Source organism: Ceratotherium simum, chromosome 19, assembly GCF_057802395.1.
Source record: "Ceratotherium simum simum isolate JZ-2026a chromosome 19, ASM5780239v1, whole genome shotgun sequence".
In the NCBI taxonomy this organism is placed as follows: Eukaryota; Metazoa; Chordata; class Mammalia; order Perissodactyla; family Rhinocerotidae; genus Ceratotherium; species Ceratotherium simum.
The window spans coordinates 49,386,367-49,411,914 of NC_141918.1; the positions used below are offsets into that span (position 1 = coordinate 49,386,367).

The 25,548-nt window shown below is 38.2% G+C and overlaps 1 protein-coding gene across 5 annotated transcripts in view; it reads right to left on the reverse strand.

The window, feature by feature from the left end:
• The window catches only part of ARHGAP18 (Rho GTPase activating protein 18), a 173,908-nt gene that overhangs the window by 48,516 nt on the left and 99,844 nt on the right, over nt 1–25,548 (reverse strand). For 4 of the 5 annotated variants that reach the window (XM_087444079.1, XM_014781217.2, XM_087444081.1 and 1 more), the window contains 3 exons: nt 8,826–9,019; nt 5,694–5,929; nt 1,306–1,369 (listed from right to left, as the gene is read on the reverse strand). In XM_087444079.1, the coding sequence (XP_087300205.1) occupies nt 1,306–1,369; nt 5,694–5,929; nt 8,826–9,019 (494 nt within the window). Of the gene's footprint in view, nt 1–1,305; nt 1,370–5,693; nt 5,930–8,825; nt 9,020–22,798; nt 22,821–25,548 lie in introns of those variants that run through there. The other variant, XM_087444080.1, reaches the window with a different exon arrangement.

The window sequence follows — 25,548 nt, forward strand, 5'->3', positions numbered from 1 at the left end:
GCCAGCCTGACTATTCCAGCTTGCTCGTCACATCAGTGTTTGCTGGTACATAGACTTGGGGAAGCACCCAGTAATTTCATTCTGATATAAAACATGTAACTAAAGAAACCTATATAGAATAGTAAAAACCAAGTGCTTTTATAGACATAAATATATAGACATGCATGTGTCTATAAACATACATGTACACCTTTACATATATACACATACACATGTGAATATGCATGTGTGTGTGTGTGTTTATATATATATATTTATTTATTTTTTAAGGCAGGGGTGCAGGAGAGAAGTTCTGAGAAAAGTATGGAAGGAAAAATAGAGATAGTGGATGTTCCAAGACTCCAAAATGTCTCCTGTAATGTTGGACTAACCCCTGATTTTTATAGGAAGGTTGGGAACACTTCCCAGTCCTCCACGGTCTACCTGATGCTCTTCCCCAACTACTTCCAATCCAGATACAACACTATTAATGGCAGGAACTCTACAGGTGCCAGGTCTTAAGAACATAAGCAAGAGAAAAGCACAAGTCATTGAGCTGGAATCTGGCAGCCACAGACCACCTTCATTATAGTTTTAAACAATAACACATTAAGGATTAAATTTTTAAGCTTAAATCTATGACCTTAATTTAGAACATTTTTCCTTTTTGTAAATAAATGAAATAGCTATAAATTCTCTCTTGATAAGTACCTAATAAAGTCTCAATATTTATTTTCATCCATGCCTTGAATGTCTAATCCATTTCTGAAATAACAGATATAGAAGAGGAAATGTATGAAAAAGAGAATTATAATCAATTGCCAAAAAAAATCTTAACTATTTTCTTTAAGTTTTTCTAAACTTTCTGAAAAGTGATCCATTTATGAATTAAGAACTTATGATTTAAGAACGACGCTCCACATTCACTGGCTCCGCTTACTAGCTGTATGGCCTTGGGAAAGTGACTTCACATCTATAAACCTCAGTTCTCTCATCTGTATAATGGTTTAAGAACAGTACCTACTATACAGAATGCTTGAGTGTATTAAATGAGGAAAACAACTCCACATAGAACCTCGCACATGGTAAGCATTCAGGAAAATTGACTATGTATAGAGATGTCAGAACAGATAGAGATATACAAATGTTAAAAAAAAAATCAAAGGCCCACTACATGCCCAGCCTTATGTAATTATCCACTTCTGTACTTTATATTAGTATTTTAATAGAATTTGCTTACTGGAATTGAAGGTGAATGTTTTAAAAGGTTGTATCTGTTTGTTACAGTGATAAACCTGAAAATACAAGAGAACAGGTCCAACATACCATCTTTTCCTTGGTATTTGTTTTCATTTGTTCTGACTGACTGTGATTCAGTGCCATCTGGAACCTAAAGATAGAAATCGGGCCATTTAGTCATCTCTAACTCACAACCAGAGATATGGCATTGTAAATAATTCCATGAGTAACCTTCAGAGCACAAGAAATGCACTCAGAAGTATAACAATCACAGAAAAAAGCACTATGGTTATAATCAACAAGCAATTGCCCAACAAATATTTGATTACCCACAACTAGTAAGACATAATATTAAGCCCTGTGGGGGGCAGCCCCATGGCTTAGCAGTTAAGTGCGCACGTTCTGCTACCGGCAGCCCAGGTTCGGATCCTGGGCATGCACCAACGCACAACTTCTCTGGCCGTGCTGAGGCGGTGTCCCACATACAGCAACTAGAAGGATGTGCAACTATGACATGAACTATCTACTGGGGTTTTGGGGAAAAAAAGGAGGAGGATTGGCAATAGATGTTAGCTCAGAGCTGGTCTTCCTCAGCAAAAAGAGGAGGATTGGCAGGGATGTTAGCTCAGGGCTATATTCCTCACAAAAAAAAAAAATATTAAGCCCTGTAGGGAATATGAAAAACATCAAGAGTGTCCCTGCCATCAAAATGCCACTATTTAGTTGAGGGGAGAAGACAAACATATCAAAAAGCTAGCAATATCCATCAACAGATGAGTGGATAAACAAAATGTGGTCTGTCCACACAATAGAATATTACTCAGCAATAAAAAGAAATGAAGTACACGCTACGACACGGGTGAACCTTGAAAACATTACACTAAACGAAAGGGACCAATCACAAGGGCCATATAGTGTATGATTCCCTTTCTATGAAATGTCCAGAATAGGCAAATCATAGAGACAGAAAGTAGATTAGCGGTTGCCTAAGGGTAAGGAGGGGAATTGGAGAATGACTTGTTAATGGGAATAGGCTTTCTTTTGGGGATCATGAAAACGTGCTAAAACTGATTGTGATGGTTGCAAATCTGTGAATATAGTAAAAACCACTGAATTGTAGGCATTAAATGGGTGAATTGGGTCGTATGTAAATTATATCTCAATAACACTGTTATAAAACAAAATTACAAGTTGGCACATAGGTAATAAAATAGAAATTCTTCAAATTAAAATAAAAAGTTAGTAATAAATGTGAGACAAATTAAAACTAAATTAGCAAACAGGTAATAAGAGCTCAGATATTCAAAGGAACTCCTTTCTCAAGGGTTGGGGCAGTGATACTTGAAGACAGCTGTCCAAGGGTTTATCGACATGGTACAACATACTGGCTCCCCTCACCAGTGAGTGCAGCCAGGCAGTACCTCCTCCTTTGTCAAGCAAGCCTTCAGAAGGAATTCTGGAATCAGGAGTCTAGACCAATCATACACAAAGGTCTATTTGATTGATCTTTAAAATAACCATTCTATTGGATTTTCATCTCTACACAAAAGAAGATGCCCTTTGTGGTCCCCTCTCCACACATTCCACTTCAAGCTGTTAGCCAAAAAGGACTCGCCCCTCCACCTGCAGTCTAAGGAGAATCTAGAAAAGCACTGAGACAGGTATACAGAGGCCATTAGTGCACTACTTAGAGACTGGTGGTTCCCAGGACAGCGCACAGTGACTACCAAATCGCAGAGGCAGTACGAGGTTCATGGGACTACTCAAATCTCCCTCAGGACAGAGCAATACCATCCTCCTTCCTCCAGCCATAAGACTACAAAAGGCTAGCCCTCCACAGCACAACGAACACAGTGAGTGATTCTAATTTTACAAACGAACACACATTTTGGAGCATGTGGTCAGAATTGCTTTCCTTAGCAATTGAAGATGACATGCAGATGGTATTCATTTCTGTACTGTGTTTCCTAGTGTCAGCAAGGGCTTCAGGAGGAAGCATGTAAAATGGAAGAGCTGAATATGTACTTATTTGAGAACAGAAGAACTGCAAGTGAAGATGGCTGGCCCATGTTTGCTTGAGGGATGGGGGACTTATTTCTAATGGGCGGCAGTGTTTCAACTAAAGGCATGCAGTGTAAGCAAGTTAACACTATTTTCATTTACTTGTGCTATTTCTCTCTTAATAACTCCATCAGATAATACAATTCACCAATTACCTTGGACTCAAACCATGTGGTTTAGACATTACCAGGAATTTGCTGAGAAATACTTCTTCTAGCATTGAGTAGCAACATCCTCCTGGACAATGGCAGGAATCCCACAGTATACAGTTGCTTAGGCTCAGCTCTTTGCCCCTCCTGTTTTTCACTTTCCCTTATTTCTCCTAGGGAGGGTTCTTTAATTGGGAAGGAAATGTCATAACGCTATATTTCCTTACCATTCATTTTTCTACAGTTGGAAACCTAGTCCAGCCTTTCAACTCCAGTGGATGTCCCAGATAACCACTGGGTGGTAAGCTTAACTGCCTCATAGCAGCAAGAGACCTGCTCGGAGCAATCCAGCGACCCCAAAACTCCTGTAAAATGGACTGGATTTGATCCACAATTGACCATGCAAATAGAGTACAATCTGCAACAATAAAGGATTTCTTGGAAGAATGAAACATCTACAAAAAGCAAAAAACCTCTGCATGACAGAAAGATACCTTAAATATAAGCCCGTTCATTCCCTCATTTTTTTTTAAAGAATCATAGGATTTTTGTTTCCCTTTATTTATAGTGTAAATAGCCACTCATGTTCAGATTACTTGATATCAGAATCATATATGGAAACCCAAATATAGCAGGATGCAGAGTGGTTAACAGCAAGTACTTCAGAGTCAGACAAATCTGGGTTTACTATCTACAGGACATTGAGCAAGTTACTTAAAGTCTATAAGCCTCAGCCATAGAATGGAAAGATAATACGTCACTCACAGGACAGCTATAAGGATTAAATGAGATAAAGCAAGGAGAGTAGTGGGCACAGTAAGTGTTTAGTAGTGGTGGCAGCAATTATTATTGTTATCATCATCATTGCAATCAATTGTTCAAGACTCCTTTTGTTTGTTCTCATTCCAATCACCCCACTGAGTCTTCTAGATCAGAGCTATTCAAAGTGTCACCTGAGGGGCCAGCCCGGTGGCGCAAGCGGTTGGGTGTGGGCGCTCTGCTGCGGCGGCCCAGGGTTCGCACTGATGAACGGCTTGTGAAGCCATGCTGTGGCGGCATCCCATATAAAGTGGGGGAAGATGGGCATGGATGTTAGCCCAGGGCCAGTCTTCAGCAAAAAAAGAGGAGGATTGGCAGATGTTAGCTCAGGGCAGATCTTCCTCACAAAAAACAAAACAAAAAAAAACAAAGTGTCACCTGAGGACAAGCCAGAATGTAAATCAACTTTGACCCTAAGAATATCATGTAGTTCAGCTGACTTTTTTTGTAGCAAGACTTTCTTTTGTGTGTGTGTGTGTGTGTGTGTGTGTGTGTGTGTGAGGAAGATTAGCCCTGAGCTAACATCCGATGCCAATCCTCCTCTTTTTGCTGAGGAAGATTGGCCCTCAGCTCACATCTGTGCCCATCTTCCCCTACTTTATATGGGACGCCACCACAGCATGGCTTGACAAGTGGTGCACCGGTGTACGCAGGGATCCGAACCTGCGAACCCTGGGCCACCGCAGCGGAGCACGTGCACTTAACTGCTACGCCACCGGGCCGGCCCCTGTAACAAGACTTTCTTGATGATGGAACAGATGATATTAATTTAAATTTTGTGCAAGTTCCTTAGGTCCTCATGCACAAGTAATAAATAGCCCACCAACTGGCTGTTTTGAGTAGCTCTGTTCTAGGCTGCACAGGTCTCTTACTTTTGCCATGCCTTCCCTGATATCTCTTTCTCTACCAGACTCCAACAGCTTCCACTAATAAATTAATCATCTTGACAAACATTTACTCAAATCTTCTATGTGCCTAGGCACTATACACAAAGGGAAGTTATTTCATATTCCAGGGTTTCTATTTTGTAATTCAGCCACAATTAGCTCCCTCACATTCCACTTCTGTTCATCCCCAAATGAGTCTAGAAAAAAGCAAACATTCCTGCAAGAGTTAATAGATAAGGAAGAGTCCCCTACCTCCTACTTTTCTATAAGTAACAATTGACAGTCACGGTGTCTAGGGGGTTGGGGCCACTCCTAATGCTCCAACGACACCTAACACAAGGATTATCATCCTGAATTTTAACTTGTTTAATTTTCTGCCCCATCAGTATAACTTCTAGAAGGCCAGGGATCAAGTCCCTCTTGATCAATGCCAGCACGGAGCTTTAGTGCCTGGCATGTACGTGCTCATTAAGTTTTTAACGATTTGAATTAAACTGGATCCGTCCAGTTGATTCTAAGCAATTATTCCTTTGCTTTCATATCAAAAAAGAAAACCTACTTTTTCGTTTGACTCTCTCTGTTGAGCAAATATGTCTCTGACGTCAGGAATCTGGTACTGTTTGTTTTTTTTCCTTAAGGTCTGAGAGACTGTCTCTACCCGCTTCTGAACAGCCGCTGCCTGGGTCCGGGTCAACGTTGATAAAAACACCATGCTTTCTTGGGGATCTCCAGCAGCCTCTCCGAAGAGATTGGACAAGCCGGCCTCCTTAAGCCACTCTTCTTCCAATTCTCCCTCTAAGACAGCAGGAAAAAAAATGGTATTTAAATCACAAAATATGAGAACTTTTACATTTTTTAAGCTGTTTAAAAACTCTTACTGAAACTCATTTATCGCAACCCAATTGCAGTGCTAAGAACCATTATCGGAAGCTTGGATGGCTGCCATCAACTCCAGCCACAAAGATATCAAATTTTAGATCCATTTCACATACACTCAATTAAAATTTTCAAATGACTTCACATATAATTAACCTCTATAACTTCCCTGCAGATTAACTAGGAGAAGATAATACTGTTCCCTTTCCAGAGATGAACAAGCAATGAAAAGATAAGTTACTTCCATCAAGTTATAGAAGGAAGTCAGTGCAGGGGATAACCATTAAAGCCCTGTTTCTTGGCTTAAATTCAGCACCACCCCAGAGGCCAACATTAACTGATGGAAAGGCTTGTGTTCTCTGTCCACTGTAGCTGACAGGGAGTGTGGCAAAGAAGTACAGAGCATCGGGACATCAGGAACTAATCAATTTCAAATTAAATTTTTAATCCCTCTAGTCAGCACATCAGATTCACGGTTTTTACAAGTAAAAAAAAAAAAAGCACACTATTTTCAGCAAAAAATTAGCTTATTCTAGGAAACTAGTTGAATAACTGAATCAATTCAAAATACTAAAAACAGCAAGTAAACAGTAAAGCAAATATTGTGTAAGATCTAATGAAAATTATAGAAAAACTGAATGATACTAGAATAGATTCACCCCAAGCACCAAGTTTATAAGGGAAAGTGAAAGACCAATGCCCTGGGACACAAAACACCTGCACCCATCGCCCATTTCTGCACCTTGTTAGCCCCGTCACTTCGGGCAAGTCACTTAGCCTCCAACTGACTCTGTGTTCTCATCTGTAACCTGGAGCACAGCTGTCCTGGCTGTCTCATAACCAAATGTGAGACTGCTATATGGAAAGAGCTTTGCAGGGCTCCATTACAGCCTGTGTCACATGCTAGAGAACTGACTGGTTTGCCTGTCTATCCTTCTACACTATAGAAACTCCTTGAGGGCAGATATCAAGTATTAATAAGCTTGGCTTCAAGAAACGTAATGTAGCACCAGGCATTCTGCATGCCAGGCACAAAACCTGTTTACTGACATAAAAAGTCAGCCATTATTATTAATGCCATTATGGTAGAACTCAGTATAGGTGTATAAAACCAAATTGCCAAAAAAAAACTGATATTGCCATGATAAGTCAACAAGACTGTAAGATAGAGTCACTTGTGCCACTAAAAAGTAGAGGCAAAACTCAAACAATTTAAAGTGAAAGAAAAGGCATGGGCATGCAGAAACTTTCCCAACTCTTCTTGATAATCACATTATGAACAACAATCTATGAATTCATTTTAATCTTGGAAAATTATGAAATAGTTAATGACACACAGTTATCTATCAGGCTTGAATGCTGTTTTCTGCAGAATATTTTCTCTTTATTCAGTAGACCACTGGTATGCTGTTTCCATCTTGAGACACTGAGACAGAAAGGCTGAGAGATACTATTAATTATCACAAATAAGCTCAACTTTTCTGGTAAAGTGAGAAAGAATGAGAGTAAAATCAAAGAGAACCCAAACAAAAGAATGAATTGATTTTAATCTTCTTTTACAAACCTAAGAACTGTTAAATTGAGAAAAATCTCCAATTTTCTTTTTAAAATCTTATTGGTAGATTTTTCAAGCAATGTTATAGCAAAAGAGAAAAACCTATTTATGTCGATGTCACTGCCTAAACAACTCAGTGCTAAGTCATTTAGTTAAGAAGTCGTCCACTGAAAAGGAGGTCATTATTAGTATGGGTCGTGAGGCACTGACTGTGGCTCTTACTGTTCTAGCATGTATATCAACTTATACACCAAAGACATACTTACAAACTTACAGATGGCACAAGGCATAGAAAGAAAGCAAATATAATAGATGCCAGAATTGGGCATCAAAGACTTGGTGACCTCTTGAATTTGAGAGATTGAAAGGAAAACCATGAAATTTAAGAGAAAAAACGTTTCACATGTTTCTTCTAGAGTATAAAGTACAGTAGGAGGCTGTAGGAAATATGTCTGAAAAGAGGCTTAAGAGAAATTATGGACCAAATACAAGAAAGAAGCAAATGTGGAGGCTAAAAACGCTAATGCTGTCTTCTTCTGCCCAAATCTATACCCTTAGATTAGGTGGCTCTACATGTGGCATTGCATCCAATCTGGAGTACTCTACTTTGAAAGGTAAGATGACTACGACTGGGATAGGTCTGAAAACCACCCAGAAGGATTGGTCTATGGGAATCATTTTTCCTTCTGGAAGGACTTGGCTCTAGGAACAAGATAACTATCCACAAACATTTATCACATAAAAACAGAGTAGACTTGTTCTGCTCTTCCAAAAGGCAGAAGAACAAGTCAAAGGAAGAGGACGCAGATTGTAAATCAATAAAATAAAGAACATCAAAACAATTCAAGCTGACTGACCAAAGGAAAAACAGTAGCCCTGCAAAGTAGTGAGCTTTCCATCAGCATCTATACTCACTAGAGGCCAAATGACCCTATGGCTAGGGTACCACAGAAGGAGTTTAAAGGGAGCTTAGATGATTTCAAAGATCAGGTCTAACTCTGTCTGATACAGTAAGCTTACTCAACAACATTCTAGCCATATCTAAGACTAAGTGAATTTACTCATCCCACTTACATTTGGCAGCTACATCCATAAATCTGCCACAAACAAGTAATTTTCAAGTTGAAAGGCACCTGGCATTATCTTTTTTTTTGGCTTTCCTATCTTTAAGGGTTTTATTTGTTGTTCTCCTCTTCCTTTCCATGTATTAATCTCCCATAAATGCACATACAAACAAAAAAAGTTTTATTTATTTATTACCATCAGGCTCTTTGACGACCATCACTCTTTGATCTTGTCTATTCTCATTAGATTTCTTGATATTTTCTAGTTCAGTCCAATAGTCCTCCATAGATACTTCATCCATAGAATCCTGGGAACTTGATCGATCAAATGTAGGCTTCTCTGTGACTTTGGTGATTTCCTGGTTCATAGCGTACTGGCCGCATCTGCGACTATATTCAAAAGAAAACATGGCTCGTTTTAGTACATGAGGAAGTAGTATAATTTCTAAAATAACACAGCACTGAGCTGGAGAGTTTGGAAACTGTGTAAGTTCTTAATAAAACCAAAGAGATATGTATTTTGAAATGGTTTGCCTTAAGATGCTACTGACTATAATATATTTGTAGAATGAACCAAGAGTTTCATTCTCTACAGAAAAGTATGAAGAACAAATAGCAATATGATAAATCATTTTTCTATTTCCATCTCACTTAAATGATCTTAAGACTCCTTTAAACCTGAAACATTGTTCTTAGAAAACAACATGTTAAATCTTGATTATAGGCTATTAATTAAACTGGGATTGAATTTGACATAATATTTCACATTTATCATTTATATCTGTAAACCAAACTCAGTCAACCCTCATATTGCAAAATATCTGCAATATCTGAATTTCCATTTTATTTTTGGAATTAAAACACAAATAGAAGGATAATATATTAAGTTCACCATTACACTCTACTATAGAAAGCAACTTTTAATCTTTACTTATAAATGTATCCATTACTTAAAATGTGGTAAAACCTCATTTATTGGAAAAATTCATTTATTGGAAATTCTAAATAAATAGCTAGGAATTACCTCAAATGTTTATTTCAAATATTATGTATGAAGAAAGGGATAAATTGAATAAATGAAGGTATTTTTATGACTCCAAGTTAACTATATTTTTTCTTTATAAGTCATATCCCACCTATTACTAAAATTAAAGGACCTTATAATAAAAACTCATATATAATAGAAATAGTAAATTATTGTCTGATTATTGTTCACATTGAGATGGGGGGGGAGCCTAATTACTTAAAAGAGGAAATGATGCTTCAGTTATGGTGTTTCCCTTTCATATTCAATAATTTTTTAAAAATACAATTTGAGTGGGGACTATAAATGGTGAACTAGTGTTTTGTTATTCTAATTTCAAATTGCTCTTTTATCTCCCAAGAGGACTTTAGGAAATAATACTTTGCTAAATTGGTTTTTCTTACTGCACATATAGAAAATAAAAAGACATGCAATAAAACAAAATTCTTTAATAGCATGTGAACACTTTCACATTTAAACTGGCCTTTCCCATTATGATTTAAGTAGCAAGACTTAAGACTACAACAGGGAGAGGGTCACTAAACTCTGGTCAAATCTACTCAGCAGTTTAATTCCAACTGGTTTCTTAGAAAAAGTCAAAGAACTTAATTGCCTATTACTGCAAATCAATGCAATATAGCTAACTACTTAACTGTAATATGCTAATAGGCCAGTTTTATTCCCTTAAAGATGGTTCTCTCTGCCTTGATTACACACCTTACTAATGCTCCTTGCATGAATGAATGAACAATTGCTATAATCTCTCCCCAGTAGCAACCCTGGCGTGGTGATGTGCCGTGTTAGGACCAGGGCCAACAGAAGGAAGTCTAGATGTGTTTGTGTGAATCTCTTTCCTCCAGTCTCCATTGTCCATTGTTTGCCTCCCCCATCCCTTAATTCAAGGGGCACTTCCTCCCTCCAGGCCCCAACCATCCTGTTTACATCCCTGTATTCCACCCTTCTCCCCTTCTCTAGCCCAACTGGCCAGGATACAGCCGTTGTTCTCATTTGAGAGTTTACACTCCTGATTCTTAAATTAAACTGTGAATGAGAAAGCAATCACTCTCTTAAAAATGAAAAATAAATTATATTATTTTTTATTTCTGTGATCAACAGGCCAACCTATCCGCAGGTCATATTCCTTGCTCCTGCTTTACCAGGAGAGCTAAAGCTAGTTTACAGAATGTCTGCCAGATTCATTGGGTTTATCTGATGTCAAATATATAGATGCCCTAGCCTTGCTTTTGTTTTCTCTCATTATAATGTAAGACTGTTTACCTTACTCCTGTCTCCTACAACCCTTAGCCCCATGGGAGACCACAATAAGTACTGTGGAATGTGTGAAGTATAACGACTAATGCCAAATAATTTGGTTTATCTGCTCACAGAAAAGAGGTGCAGTTGAACTAAAACTACATTAAGCCTTTCACTCCTGAAGGAATGTGTTTATTCTGGCAAGAATTTTCCAGTAAATTTCCATTAAGATAGCATGTGCAGAAAAAATGCAAGGGCATTGAGCAACAGCATTGTTACGTAAATATACCTTCTATATCAAGCCCTGCCTTCAGAACATGCATAAAGCAAAAATCTAATCGCTTAGTGCTGATGAATCAACTCAATATTTTGACTTTAATAAGATTCAAAAGCTGAATAGGTTTGTTGTGATAACCTGAAGACACTGAGTTATGGAAAGGAAGATTTTTTTTGTGGGAAGGATCACTGGTAAATGTTGCAAGAAAACATTTCTTCTTTAAATCTTAGAGTATGGGGAGACGGGAGGAAGAAACTATTCAGTGACAGACTTCCCACCTCAGCATGCCATGTATTTTACATTTTCTCTAAAAATGTAACCGAACATTCTTTAATTACAGTTTACATCAATAAACATGTCACGTCATTGCTTTTCTTCTTAGAATATTCTCTACTTTAGTACTCCAGACAGGCAATGGCTAAAAGTCTAGCCGTTCTTAAATGGTGCTGGTTAGAGGCCAGTTAACTAGTTTCCTCTCTTCTGCTTTTAGGTGTGTGTTATATGATACCACATTCATTCTGTAAATTGGGTTCAAATACATAAAAGCAACATCTGCTAGACATAATGAAGTGCAGAGCAGAAATATTTTATAATTCCAAAAGATCCAAGCCAACACGTGGTGCTGAAGGCAAAGAAACACACAGTTTGTACCAAATGCAACTACAATTACCCCACCTGACTTACTGGCAAATGTTCCTTCTTCCTCACTCCCCTCCAGAATTCTATGTGCTAATCATCACCCATGACCACCCTTCAAAGACTTCCACATTCCTCACCTTGTACAACTATGATGACACAGAACTAGACACTGTTCTCTAAAAGGAGTGGCTTTCTAGCCGGCTGCACAAGTCATGCTCTTTCCAACACTTCACAGTATCATCGTTTTGCCTTTTTTTTCAGGGGTACTAACATAGCCAGCAAATACTTTCAGACCCTTAGGGGCCTTTGTGGAATGTTCTTTCTTTTTCATCTTGCTAGCAGTCCTCATGCTGTGTTTATAAAAATTGGAGCTCTGTTTCCTTATATTTTGCCCAGGTATATTTCATCCCATTTTTCTGTAATAGTTTTTCCACCTGGTCAGTGACTTTCAAATGTACTGATATCATTCAGGGTATTAGTAATGCCTGTTATTTATGCTGTCATCGAGAATATTAAACTGGTCTGATACAATTTGTTCTTCACAAAGAGGTGGAGGTTGCCATGCACTGTGTTGTGGTCTACTAGAAGAAAACAAGCTGACTGATGACTCATCCTAAAACCAATGCAGTCAGCAAAAACATGGAGCATATGGAACTAGGAGTTGAAAGTACCAAATGATTCTCCTATGATCTTTGGAGAATCACTTCTCTAATTCTAACTTTCCCTATCTATAAAATGGGAAGGATACCAATAACATGCACTGCTTTGTTTGTTGTGAGTTATCAGATAAGAATTCCTCCTGAAGTGCCTGATCGGTAACCATGAAGAGGGCATTCAAGTCAGCACCATTGATAACACCTAGAGATAACTGCCACTCCCATGTTTAATAAGGTCACCTTTGCCCTTTTCTAAGGTTCAGAGAAATCACTTACCCTCTGGACAGCTGTTCTTAAACCCTTTAGTCTCCGGACTCCTTTACACACTTAAATATTTTCAAGGACCCCCAAAGAGCTTTTGCTTATATAGGTTATATCTACTGATACGTACACTATTAAATATTAAAGCTAAAAAAAATTTTAAATACTAATTCATTTAGTAAGAAGAATAATAAACATCTTAACAGTAACATTTTTTTGAAAAAAAAAAAAAACCCTATATTTTCCCTACCAAAAAAAAAACATAGTGAGACGAGTAGCATTGTTATATACTTTTGAAACCGTCTTTAATGTCCGTCTTAATAGAAGACATCTGGATTCTCACATCTGCCTCTGCATTCAATCTTTTGTGATATTGCACGTCACGTGGTCTCTGGGAATCTCCACTGTATTCTCATGACAGAAGGAGAGTGAAAAAGGCCACTAACGTCTTAGTGTTATTATGAAAATAGTTTTCATCTCCTAGACCCCTGAAAGGGTCTTGAGACCTTCAGGTGTTCCCTAGCCACACTTTGAAAACCGCTGCTCTAGGATTTCTCAAAAACAACACCTAATGGATCTGAAAAGCACTTTTCAATTCTGTGGGCAATGCTCCAGAAAGTCTTATTGAAAGAAACAGACACGCTTTCCTAGTGACTCTTGACCTACTTCTTTGTTTATTTTAGTTTAGTTTTACAGCCTTTCATCAAAACTGGGACTTATTCCAATGATACATCCATATTTAATTTATACTACAATGACAAAGAATAAAAACATCATTTAAAAACCTCTGCTTTGCCAATGTCTTTCATCATTTGCTTTTATCCATCATGTATAATGGGCAGAAATTCTCTCTAAGCTTCCTCTTTTGGCCAGTATATTTGAAAATGTATTTTCTTTAATGCTCCGTTGTCATTCATACCTCTTCCTATAACCGTCTCAAGGCAGATTTATTTGGAACTAGGATGTTGCTTTGAACTCTTATTTAACTATCTGGTCCAATCTCTAGTTTCTGTATCCCACCCTATCAAAGGTCCTGTCACTCCACTTCATACCCAATCTGTCTCCTGGTTTTGCCCCTTCTAGAGGCATTTTTGTGGCCCAAAGTCTGCTTTCTGGAAGTCCTTTGATGCTAGGACTTGGTTTTCCTTATTAGTTTTGTTTTCTTACAAGATCCTTTCTAAAAGAGCTATACTTTCTTTCATTCTCCCTATCCTACCTTTATTTCCAATGCTGGAAAAGAGGTGACTGGGTTGGGAGATATAAAACAGAAGAATAAGGTTTATTTTTGTTTTTTGTTCTGTTTTTAATGTGCCTCTCCGCTAAAAAAAGAAAATTCTTACTCAGATCACGACTTATCATCAACCATAATGACCAAGTACATTTTAGATAAAGCCATACTTATTGAAGAGTAAACTCAAGGATAGTATTGGACCGCAGAGATTTAAATCTATCCCATCATTTTCTAGATGAGGTAATGAGGCCCCAGGGCTAAGTCCTCACCAGAGTCACCCAGCAAAGTGATGGCAGAACCAAGATTAGTGTCCTCATTCTTCTTGAGTGCTCATTTTATTATACCAAATAGACTAGAAAGGATAGAATTAACTTTTTTTTTTACATCCAACACTCCAATCTTTCTGAGTTTGTATTGCACATAGCAAAACCAAAAGTGATTTTGTGAACACAGTCTATAATTAACATTTTTAAATGACCACTACACTTATCTAGAGAAAGATGCATTTAACAATCAAACCATACCTCTTTAAAATGCATGAGAAACCTTTTCCAATGTATTTTCTAAAATATGGTTAGTGTCATGCTGGGGCAAGACTTCAAATACACCCGTTTTTTAAAAAGATTTCTTTGTTTTGAAGATGCTTAAAAATTTTTAAATGTCTTAAAAATTCACTCTGCGACTCCATCTACATTATTTCTATGATGGAAAAAACATTAAAAATGTGTTTCTGATGTGTAGGTTTTCCTCCTTCATTTTAGCAGTGATATTAAAGAAGTAATCACTGCCATGATGAGATGGTGAAGCTATTAATACTCTGTAATGGCCCTGTCCATCAGAATACACTGAATTTGAATGACTATGAAGAGCTGCAGCCTATGAATGACCCAAGTCATTTTTTTCCCTTGTAAGTGAATGCCTACTATTGTTTAGCTGAAAGTAGTAATTATTAGAAGTGGCTCTGACATCCAGGAAGAAAGAACACTGACAATGCCTGAAGGCAGTAAGAAGTTGATTAGAAAGCAATACCACATGGGCCTTTCCTCACACCCAGGCAGCCTTCAGAACCCAGGGAAAGGATTCCTCACCTCTCCTATACAATGCAATTGCTATAGTTTTAAAAACATATTAAGTTAATTTTCACATTTCAAGTAAACTTACTTTTATTCTTTGCATATATTACCCCTTTCATTTGGGGGGAAAATAAAATTTACTCATTTCTTTCAGCTTTCTTTTTCTTTAAAAATAATAGTCACTTAACATCTGTATAGCACGTTGTAGTCTTCGCAGAGAGTCCACCCAATCTTGACACACAGTAAAATAATGAGCAAATAAGCTGATTATCCTCTATTTATACAACAATGCCTAAGCAAAACTGAGAAGAGAAGCCCATGAATGACACTGCTGAAAGCTAGCTTTGAAAACTTGGCTTTATCCACGTTTACAGGAAACTATGGCAAAACCAATTCATATACGAACATCACTAAAAGAATAGGGAGATAGGCAGTGACCACCACCGGGTCTAGCAGCAAGAAAGGAGGGAAGGCACAAGACAGAAGGGCATGTGGGAAAGTCAGGAAGAAGCCAAGACAAGATGGAAAAACTCCCTTCCCTTTTAGGTACAGACACAGAGTACAAAAGGGGAAATTATGGGCTATCACTGGCTATCAGTATCAAGCCCTCTGGTTCTGGGTAGAAGTGAGATTCTCTTTGTTTCTGATCTCCCCAAATCTCTCTCAGGAAGCAGTTTTTCTTCCTCAATTGGAAAGACAACTCAACAAGTAGTCAGATGGGACCAGGGGATCTCAATGTCAAAATCATCTTCCAAGATGAGGGTGAAGGAATCGGCCGTGGGGCTTTGACATAAAATATCAAGATCCTGGAACACTGGTTCAGAGCACATCAAATTGAGTTTGCATATACAGGTCATTCAATTATCTGTCACCATGATTTGTATCCACCTGACACCCTGTACCTGCAAGATCATCTCCCAAACTCTTTCCTTTTCTTGCTGTGGTTAGTCGAAGAGCCACTTGGAGATTAAACACCAGCAGCCACTTTGCATTTTAGGCATAGGCTTTGAGTTGGATCTGTTTTCCAGTTGTCATTACTTAATTTCATATCTTGCTTCCTTTCTCCATGGGGGTTGGAATCAAGAAACACATTTCCTAGCTTCTTCAGTCTCTCCACAGCCCTTACCACATCCTGCACTGTGATGTTCTGCCGGCGTCTCTACCACTACACTGTATGTTCCTTGGGACAAATATCTGTGGTTTTTAAAACCTGCGTATCATGGGGTTCAGCAAACTGCTTGCCATAGCAGATGCTTGTGAATTCTTCAATTAATTATTAAATTATTGCTGCCTCTGAAACAACAACCTCCTTTTAATTTCCAACATGTTTTTTACTTAATTGTATAAAACTAACCAAGGAATAAGACCAGGACATGAAAAGTAGACAGTAAAGAAATTAGTCATCAGGAAACTCTAAAAGGCAATTAATAGGTAATTGTTCCATGCCTCTGTAACTCTTATGCGTTTAGTCTGAAAGTAGGCTTCTTTATGAGGGAATAGAAACATACAAAACAAAAGGTTGATTTCATATCAGACTGTACCTAATATTAAGTCACAAACAAACACTGGCTTTCAGTTTGTTAAGCACACATTCTCTGGTTCCATCTTGTCAATTCAATCTCCAAAACACATTTTAAAATACTGGCTGAATGTCTACTATATGGTGGGCACCTTATCAGAGATGTCTGTTCAACCAAGCTATTCAAATCTTAATCATGAGACAGAATATAAATGATACTAACACTAGGCATGGGTGGAATTTTCCAAATCCTCACTGAACTAGTGGCCTAGATAATTCTCTCGCATGGGCCCCCGGGTCATGACTCTTGCTTTAGCTTGACCCTAACACGCTTCAGGCCCTTCTGTGGTTCACCATTCCTTCCTCAGTGAGAATTTCACTTCCTCTCTGAGCCCCCTGCTACCCATTCACCTCTACCCCGTCCCGCTCAAGCCCTCGTTTCTGTAGATTCAGATCAGCAATTTGAGGTTACTTCCACAGCCCATCTTGGGATGCCCCCCCTCTCCTAGTCTGTTTCTCACAGTCCTGGGTTTGCCTGAAGCCCACTCACTGGTCCATTACTAAGGCTGCTCTTTCCTGAGATGGAGTCCAGCTTCCTCACCACAATTGTCTAATACCTGGTTCTTGTTTCACAACAATCATGTGGTTGCAAAGGTAGTCCTCAGCATCCAAAATTTTCATCAACCTTTTATCCATTTATTTTTATTGCTCTTGACAAATCAAATTTTTTGCCTCTTCTGTTTCAAAGCTGTGCTCCTTCTTCCCTTCTGAGGAATCCATCAAGTTTTCAACTCATTTTCAGAGGTGAAATGAAGAAAGGGATTCACTAACGAAGATCAAAGTCTTCCCATCTTCCCTGATATTCTTGCACTCATCATTCAGAAGCCTCCTATCATGCCTTCTATTAGCTCAGAATCTCATCGAGTTTACCAACATGCCTTAAACATTCTTTAATACAAACAGATAAATTTACACTAATGTGCAACTCTCTCACACATAAGACTTAACAACATACTTCGAGATCTGGGATCCAGGAGAGATGTTTAACTGTTGGCCGGGAATTTTATTCTTGGTGCTGACTGACTACAATTAGACAAATTGCCATTTTCTGATATCCCCCTCCAGTTCATAAAATAGGTTGCTATTGATCCATAATGCCTGCCATCATATAAGTACTAACAAAATATTTGTTGATATAACACAAAACTATGCACATTAACATTTTTAAGTTTAATGTTGGAATCTAATATAATATTGGTTTTACTTATTGCCAATGGGCGAAATTCTTGCCCTTTGTGAGACTTTTACATACTTATTAACATCAACTTTCCTACGCTAATAAAAACATGAACACAAGATAAAGTTGGATTTAAAAAAAACCCTGTGATAATAACTAGCATTAAAAACATGGGCATATTGTGGAAGAGATGTGGGCTATTATTATTAAACTCTTCTTGGTTCTTTGTGGTTATTTATTGCAATAAGGTAGAGAAACCATCTCATATCTCCATAGGGCTATAGGGATATAAAACCAACCTTCCACCAGCAGAAGGAAGGCCATAGACCAACACTAGAAGAAAAATTTTAAAGTGAAAGGATGTCTGTGTTTACGTTACATGATAAAAAGGAAGAGGATATTTACACATTATTTCAAAGTAATGCTGGTGTGGCAAATAACTGGATAGGAAAAAAGAAAGCTGCTTCACTTAGGCTGCAGAGTGTAATTTTATGGATAGCTGCAAATGACCTCCAAATACTATCATGCTTCACTGATAAGTACTGCAGGCCAGGAAGTATTTTTATAAGCCAGGTGCTAAAAGTCAGCTCTACGGAGGAGATGGAGGGGGTGGAGAAATAATTTCCAGCTAATCAAATAATTTAGCCAAGCTTAGAAACAATTCATCCATATGTTTTCCAGTAAATGTCTTCGGCAGTCAGTTACGAAGTAGAATACGTGAATATTACAGGACAATTTTCCCTTTGTAAATGAGATTATCTAAGGCCATTTTTTTCTTAGTATGTTTTAGAATCTCAGCTGACTCAACATAAGACAGATGAGAATGCAAGTAGCCTAAAAGATGCATGAAACATAAAATAAGAACATGGGAAACGAAAGGCAATTTCCAATTGTAAAATACGGCTTGGGGGTGGGGACTTGAAACTTAACATTTGAAGGAAAAAACAAAACAAAAATCCCACAAAAACAAGTGTTTTCAGTAAAAGCCATTGAGTTCTGTTTAGAGGACAGGAACAGGGCTCAGAGGCAATGAGACCTAATTGACCATGAGGGATGGGCAAGGGTTTTATGGGAAGGAATTATGGGAACCTGCAGGGGGTGAGAGGAGGAAATGCAGAAGGTAAAGAAAAAAATTTTTAATAAGAAAACGTAACTAACGCTATTGCTTAGCATTACCTCATCATCTAGCACAGTTATGGGCATACGGAGCTCTGGTAAATGTCACCCACGGGCACATCAAATTCTGGGAGAATTAAATCCCCCAAACAGGAAGCTTATGAACCTGTGCTAGTTTAATTCCTATCTTCGTAGTCTTAGGAACCTCCTGAGTCTCTGGCTCTTCACCAGGCTTAGGCTAACCTGCTGCCCAGAGCAGAAAGCAGTATGTGTGCAGTGGGCACCAAAGCCATGGTAGTCAGCGTGGATGATGGCATCAAAGATAAACTTCCTTTACTATATCATGCCAGGACAAGTCTTCAGAAAGACCCAGGTTGTCAGATACTCTACACTAAAGATCCAAGACTAAGAACTTTCATCTGTTCTTTGTTTTTCTTTTCATTTTTTTTAATTCAGGAGTTTGAGGGCCAACTATTAAGGGTTACCACCTCATAAAGGACTTGAGTTGTTTGCTGAAGCTGGTTCCATAAAGTAAAATGCACAGCTTTTATAAGACATATTTGTGAAACTCTAAGCATATGCCAACCAATCTAATACGGGAATGATAATTTCTTAAGCCAATAACTTGTGAATAGACAGTTTCATTGAACAATAATGCCCACATTTATTCATTGGTCTTCCTTCATTACAGATATTGGTTGGAATTCTGGATTTAAGTTTTATTTTTAAAAATCATTGTGGTTGTGATTTAACAATAAAATAAATCCACATAGTGAAGTATATTTTCCATTTCAGGTAATGAAGTGGACAGGTAATTCCTGTCCACAGGAATTAGGTAATTCCACTGGAAAGAACAGTGTAATTGGAATGAAGTCAGTACTTCAATGTTTTGGTGGAGTAATGCTATAGAGCGTGGGTTTTTGCTTGTTAATAATAAACAGATAACTAAGTTGTGATTCATACATTCATTCAGCAAATACTGACTCCTCATTAATTGCAAGGTACTACACATGTTCCTGTCCAAAGTCCAAAGAAACACAAGGCTTTACCTCTGATCCCCGAGAATCCACATTCTAATCGAGGAGATAAATCATGTAGGAAAATAACAATCCAGGGCAGCAATGGCCTCATGCTAGATGAGAGGTACAGACAGCAGGTGCTGTCGTGCTCACTTCCAGTTAAACAGAGGCAGATGCAGATGCCATAAAGTGTAAAAAATGTTTGAAGCACAGTAAGAGGAGGTAAGAAGGGAGTTTCCAGTCTCTTGCTATACCTCATTCTAATTTTATAAAGCTCTTCCCAGAGCCAACAATGCCTTCCTGTTATTTGATTCAACTTTACTTCCCTCTAATTTAAGCCCATTTCCTCTGAGCAAATAAAGAATTAATCAGTGTCCTCTTTATATTAACTCCCTTTGCTGGGAATCATTTTAAGTCAGTCCTTTACTGTACCTTGAATTGGCCAATGAATATCATTCCTTTACTTTTTCCTCCTGTATTTTAAAGAGCAGTGTCTTAGAAATATACTCATTAGTACACATTCTTTTTTTTTCCAGTTTTTAAATTATTTTATTTTTTAAATTGTGGTAACATTGGTTTATAACCTTATATAAATTTCAGGTGTACATCATGATATTTCATTTTCTTAGTACACAATCTTAATAGCATCTGAATCATGAAGAACTATCTACAGGTAACAGCATATCTTCTTTGTTCTGAAATTTCCCTTTTAGGCCTTTTTCAGATTGGCTCTTGCTCTGCAAGTGAAACCTCCAAGCTGATGTTGATTTTAGAAACAAGTACCTGTTTAGGCCCACGTGGGTGGTCCTTGGCACAGATACCAAAGTTAGAAACCTAATCATAATGTTTTTTCTCCTTCATCGAGGAAGTGAGCACTGTTATTAATTGCTTTCCATGGTTCTGCTTTCTTTTTCAAAGAGCCTTACTGATCATTTGCATTAATATTATGCTAATAAAATTAAGGGGATGCTAACTAATTCAGTCTCTTCAGTGGTAACTAAGGATCAGAGAGAGAGAAGTAATTTGCATATTTTCATGATTGGAGTGAATTGGCATTTAAATACTCATCACCATTTCTGAAGAAAAATAATAACATATGTTGGGCCAGCCTGGGCAGAAGTAATTTCTCCAATGGAACCATCTAAAACCCAAGTATTTCAAGAGACATTTTCTATGCTTCTAAGCACGGATCTCAGATGACAAGGATGAGCATTCAAACACAAGGCAACCATCTGCATTATAAATACATTTCAGTTCTTCTCTGCAGAAGGAATTCATTTACTGTTGAAGGCCATTCACTTCCACTTTGGAGTGCTTATTCCTCAAAAAGCTTCCAAGTATTATGAGAACAATGATTAAAAGAGGATCTTTCCATCTGTGCTGCATTAGGCTGCAAGACAGCCCCCCTTGCAGAAGCAGCTTTTGCATAATTCATGGTGCCATTTTAAACCCTAATCAGGGAATTGCAAGAAGCCATGGAATGAGAACAGAGGAGGGGAGAGAGACTGACATTCATTGGCTACCTCCTAAGCATGCACCTAACCCTCACTTTGGGCTACTGCTCCATGAATCATAGTATATGTACCCTCACCTTATCTCCAGTAGGTTCTTACTCACACCTGAAGTGCTGTCTTCATTCTGAGCCCATACTAATGTTCCACGAAAGAGTATTTATTAGGTTATTATCACAGGAGAGTGTAGGAAAGAAGATTCTACTGGGACACCGAAGAACTTGGCCTATCTCCAGCTCTACTATTCATTGTGAGCACAACAGACACATTCACCCTACAAAGGGAAGGATACTACCTCAAGTCTCTTCCAATTCCAAAAATTATATAACTCTAATCTGTTCACATTGATTTTTCACCTATAAAGGCTTAATTTACCCTGCCACTTTGCCTTAGTGCAGCATTTTTCAAAGAAGGAGAAACTAGGATGGTAAAGAAAGGGCCACTCTGGGTCCCCACTTTACCCCTTAACTATAGCAACTTCACTTTGATTTGTTATTTGGAGATCCATTTAAGAATGCACTGGAAAAGGATTCTGACTACAGAAAACTAGAAAAACAACTGCCTTAAATATCTCAAGTTTAAAGAAAAAAGCTTTTAAATTTATAGAATCTGTAAGATGTAAAGACTGAAAAACTAATTAAGCAGAAAGTTATAATGATGGTATGCAGCATACATGATTTTGAACCAGCAAAAGTAGTGAGAAACAATGTAGGCAGCAGGATTGAGGAAGTGGAATGTAAATTTTATACTAAAATTTCTCACTCTCCATCTCTTACTACTCCATGGGTCATGATAAAAAAAAACAAATAAACACAGATTTTGAGTTTTATCTTTATAGATGACATCAATATATAGGTGACATATGGTAAAAGTTCCTGAGATTTATTTGGTAGTTCAGCAATAACTAAAAGAATTGTCTCAAAAGACATTAAAACTTGAAGAACCGAATTCAGTGATAGTATCTTCTCATAAATGATTTTATTTTTAAATCAATAACTCATAATAATTGAAAACTTAACCCTAAACATTAAATACTTGACAGAATCTTAGAAAGCACAATTTGGGGGGGTGGGCAGGAAATCTTCCTGAGTTGTTTTGAATGTGACAGTAAATTGTTATTTTACAACAGTGCTATACAATTAAAATAAAAGGCGAACCACAAAAGTAATTTAAAATTTTCTAGTAGTCACATGAAAAAAGTAAAAAGAGACAGGTAAAATTAATTTTAATAGTATACTTCACTTAACCCAATATATCCAAAATATTAACACTGCAACATGTAATCAATATAAAAACTATTAATTAGATCTTTTACTTTTTTCATTCTAAGTCTTCAAAATCTTGTAACTTACACTTGCATCACAATCCGGTTTGGACCAGCCTCATTTCAAGTGCTCAGTTGCCACAGGTGGCTGGTGGCTACTTCATTGACAGCGCAGCTGCAAAATGAATGAGGCAGTAGGCAGGTTCTCCTTGTATAGCCCAATATATACAAATGATGTAATTCCCTCCTACTTCCAACATGCAAAAGTTAATGCCTGTTTGTCTACAGAATATTTGTTTTTTCACTGACTCAGCAAATATTGAGTGGAAACCTACTTTACTCCACACTATGCTAAACTATGGAACGCAGATGTATTTCAGACAAGGTAGACCTAGGACTGAGTAGGCAACAAAGACAAGTGCAATGAACTTCAAAACAATATTGTAAGTGGTAACTGCTATGGAAGGACAGATTAGTGAAGTCATAAGCTCGAGGGAGGAGACTTGGTAAAGGCTTCATAGAAGTGATATGAGCTGGATTTGAGAGACTGAGTAGGATTCTGCTACGCAGAACTTGACAAGAGAGGCAGTCAAGGCAGTGGCAACTATATGAACCATAGAGAAAATACAGAAGCATGTACAGTGAGTCTGGGGAACTGTGAGTGGACTGATGGACACAGACTGCACTGACCTCCAGGGAGATGCGAACCATTGCGGGAGGCGGTGGTGGTGTTAGGTGGTGTGGGGAAAAAGAGCTAGAGCCAAATTGTGCAGGACATTGCTTGTCATATTGAGAAACTTGGAATGCAACAGTGGAAGGTTTTTAAACAAGCCAACGTCACTACCAAATTACTGTTTTAGAAACATAACTTGAAGAAATATAAATACTGAGACAACCTGGAGCTATGCTGATCTGGAATTAGGGGATCGCTAGAGGTGAGGAGGATCTGAATGCAGAGGGACTGGTAGAAACAGAGGTGAAAAGACAAATTCAAGACACTTTTCCCAAGTAGACTCAAAATCCCTTGGTGACCAGTTAGATAAAGTGGATGAAGGACATGAAAAAAACCAAGATGATTCCACAGTTTGTTCTTGGACGGGAGGGTAGATGGCAGTCATTAACTGGGAGAGAGAATACAGAACAAACAGCAAGTTTGACAGCGAATGTGATGAGTTCAGTTTGGACCTGCTGATGCGTTTGAAATATGTTAGTGATTCTTGGGTGACATCAGGATACCTACAGCTCACATCATCTTATACAAGATTCATTTGTCCACCTCTGTGCCTTAATCAATGGTCATTTGGGTACAAACTGTTCCCTGGACCAGCAGCACCGGCATCAAGCTTGTCAGAAAGGGAGAATCTCAGTCCCCACCCCAGACCTGCTGAATCTCAATCTGCATTTTACCAAAATTCCTAGGTGACACCTATGCACATTCAAGTTAGAGAAGAACTGCTGGGAGTATTTGAAAATCTAGATCAGGAGCTCATGAAAGAGGTACTGGCTGGAGGGAGGATAATTTTAGAAGTCATCAGCATCTACACGAGAGTTACAACTATGGGGGTGAAAGAGAGCTTACTCACAGAAAACAAAGAACTTTAAATAGGATGAAACAATCTGTGTGGTAAAGAGGCGACTGCATGTGTGGAATTAAATAAAGAATCTCATAAAGGTAAACAATGGCTCTCTCTCGTTAAATACACTAAATAAAAAGTGAACCAACTACGCCAACAAATTGGACAATCTAGAATAAATGGATAAATTCTTAGACTCATACAACCTCCTAAAACTGAACCAAGAAGAAATAGAGAATTTGAATAGACCAATCACAAGTAAAGAGATTGAAATAGTAATCAAAAACCTCCCAAAAAATAAAAGTCCAGGACCAGATGGCTTCTCTGGAGAATCCTACCAAACATTCAAAGAAGATTTAGTTCCTATCCTCCTCAAACTATTCTGAAAAATTGAAGAAAACAGAACATTTCCTAACACATTTGACAAGGCCAACATCACCCTGATCCCAAAACCAGACAAGGACAACACAAAGAAGGAAAACTCCAGGCCAATATCGCTGATGAAAATACATGCAAAAATCCTCAACAAAATACTGGCAAACTGAATACAGCAATACATCAAAAGGATCATACACCATGATCAAGTGGGATTTATACTAGGTACACATTGATTTGTGGTTCAACATCCACAAATCAATCAACGTGATACACTACATTAACAAAACGAGGAATAAAAACCACATGATCATCTCAATAGATGCTGAGAAAGCATTTGACAAGATCCAACACCCATTTATGATAAAACCTCTCAATAAAATGGGTATAGAAAGAAAGTACCTCAACATAATAAAGGCCATATATGACCATCCCACAGCCAACATCATACTCAATGGGGAAAAACTGCAAGTCATCCCTCTGAGAACAGGAACAAGACAAAGGTGCCCACTTTTGCCACTCTTATTTTATTTTATTTTATTTTGTGAGGAAGATCAGCCCTGAGCTAACATCCATGCCAATCCTCCTCTTTTTGCTGAGGAAGACCGGCTCTGAGCTAACATCTGTTGCCAATCCTCCTCCTTTTTTTCTCCCCAAAGCCCCAGTAGATAGTTGTACGTCATAGTTGCACATCCTTCTAGTTGCTGTATGTGGGATGCGGCCTCAGCATGGCCGGAGAAGCAGTGCGTTGGTGCATGCCCAGGATCAGAACCCGGGCCGCCAGTAGCGGAGCGCGTGCACTTAACCCCTAAGCCACGGGGCCGGCCCTGCCACTCTTATTCAACATAGTACTGGAGGTTTTGGCCAGAGCAATTAGGCAAGAAAAAGA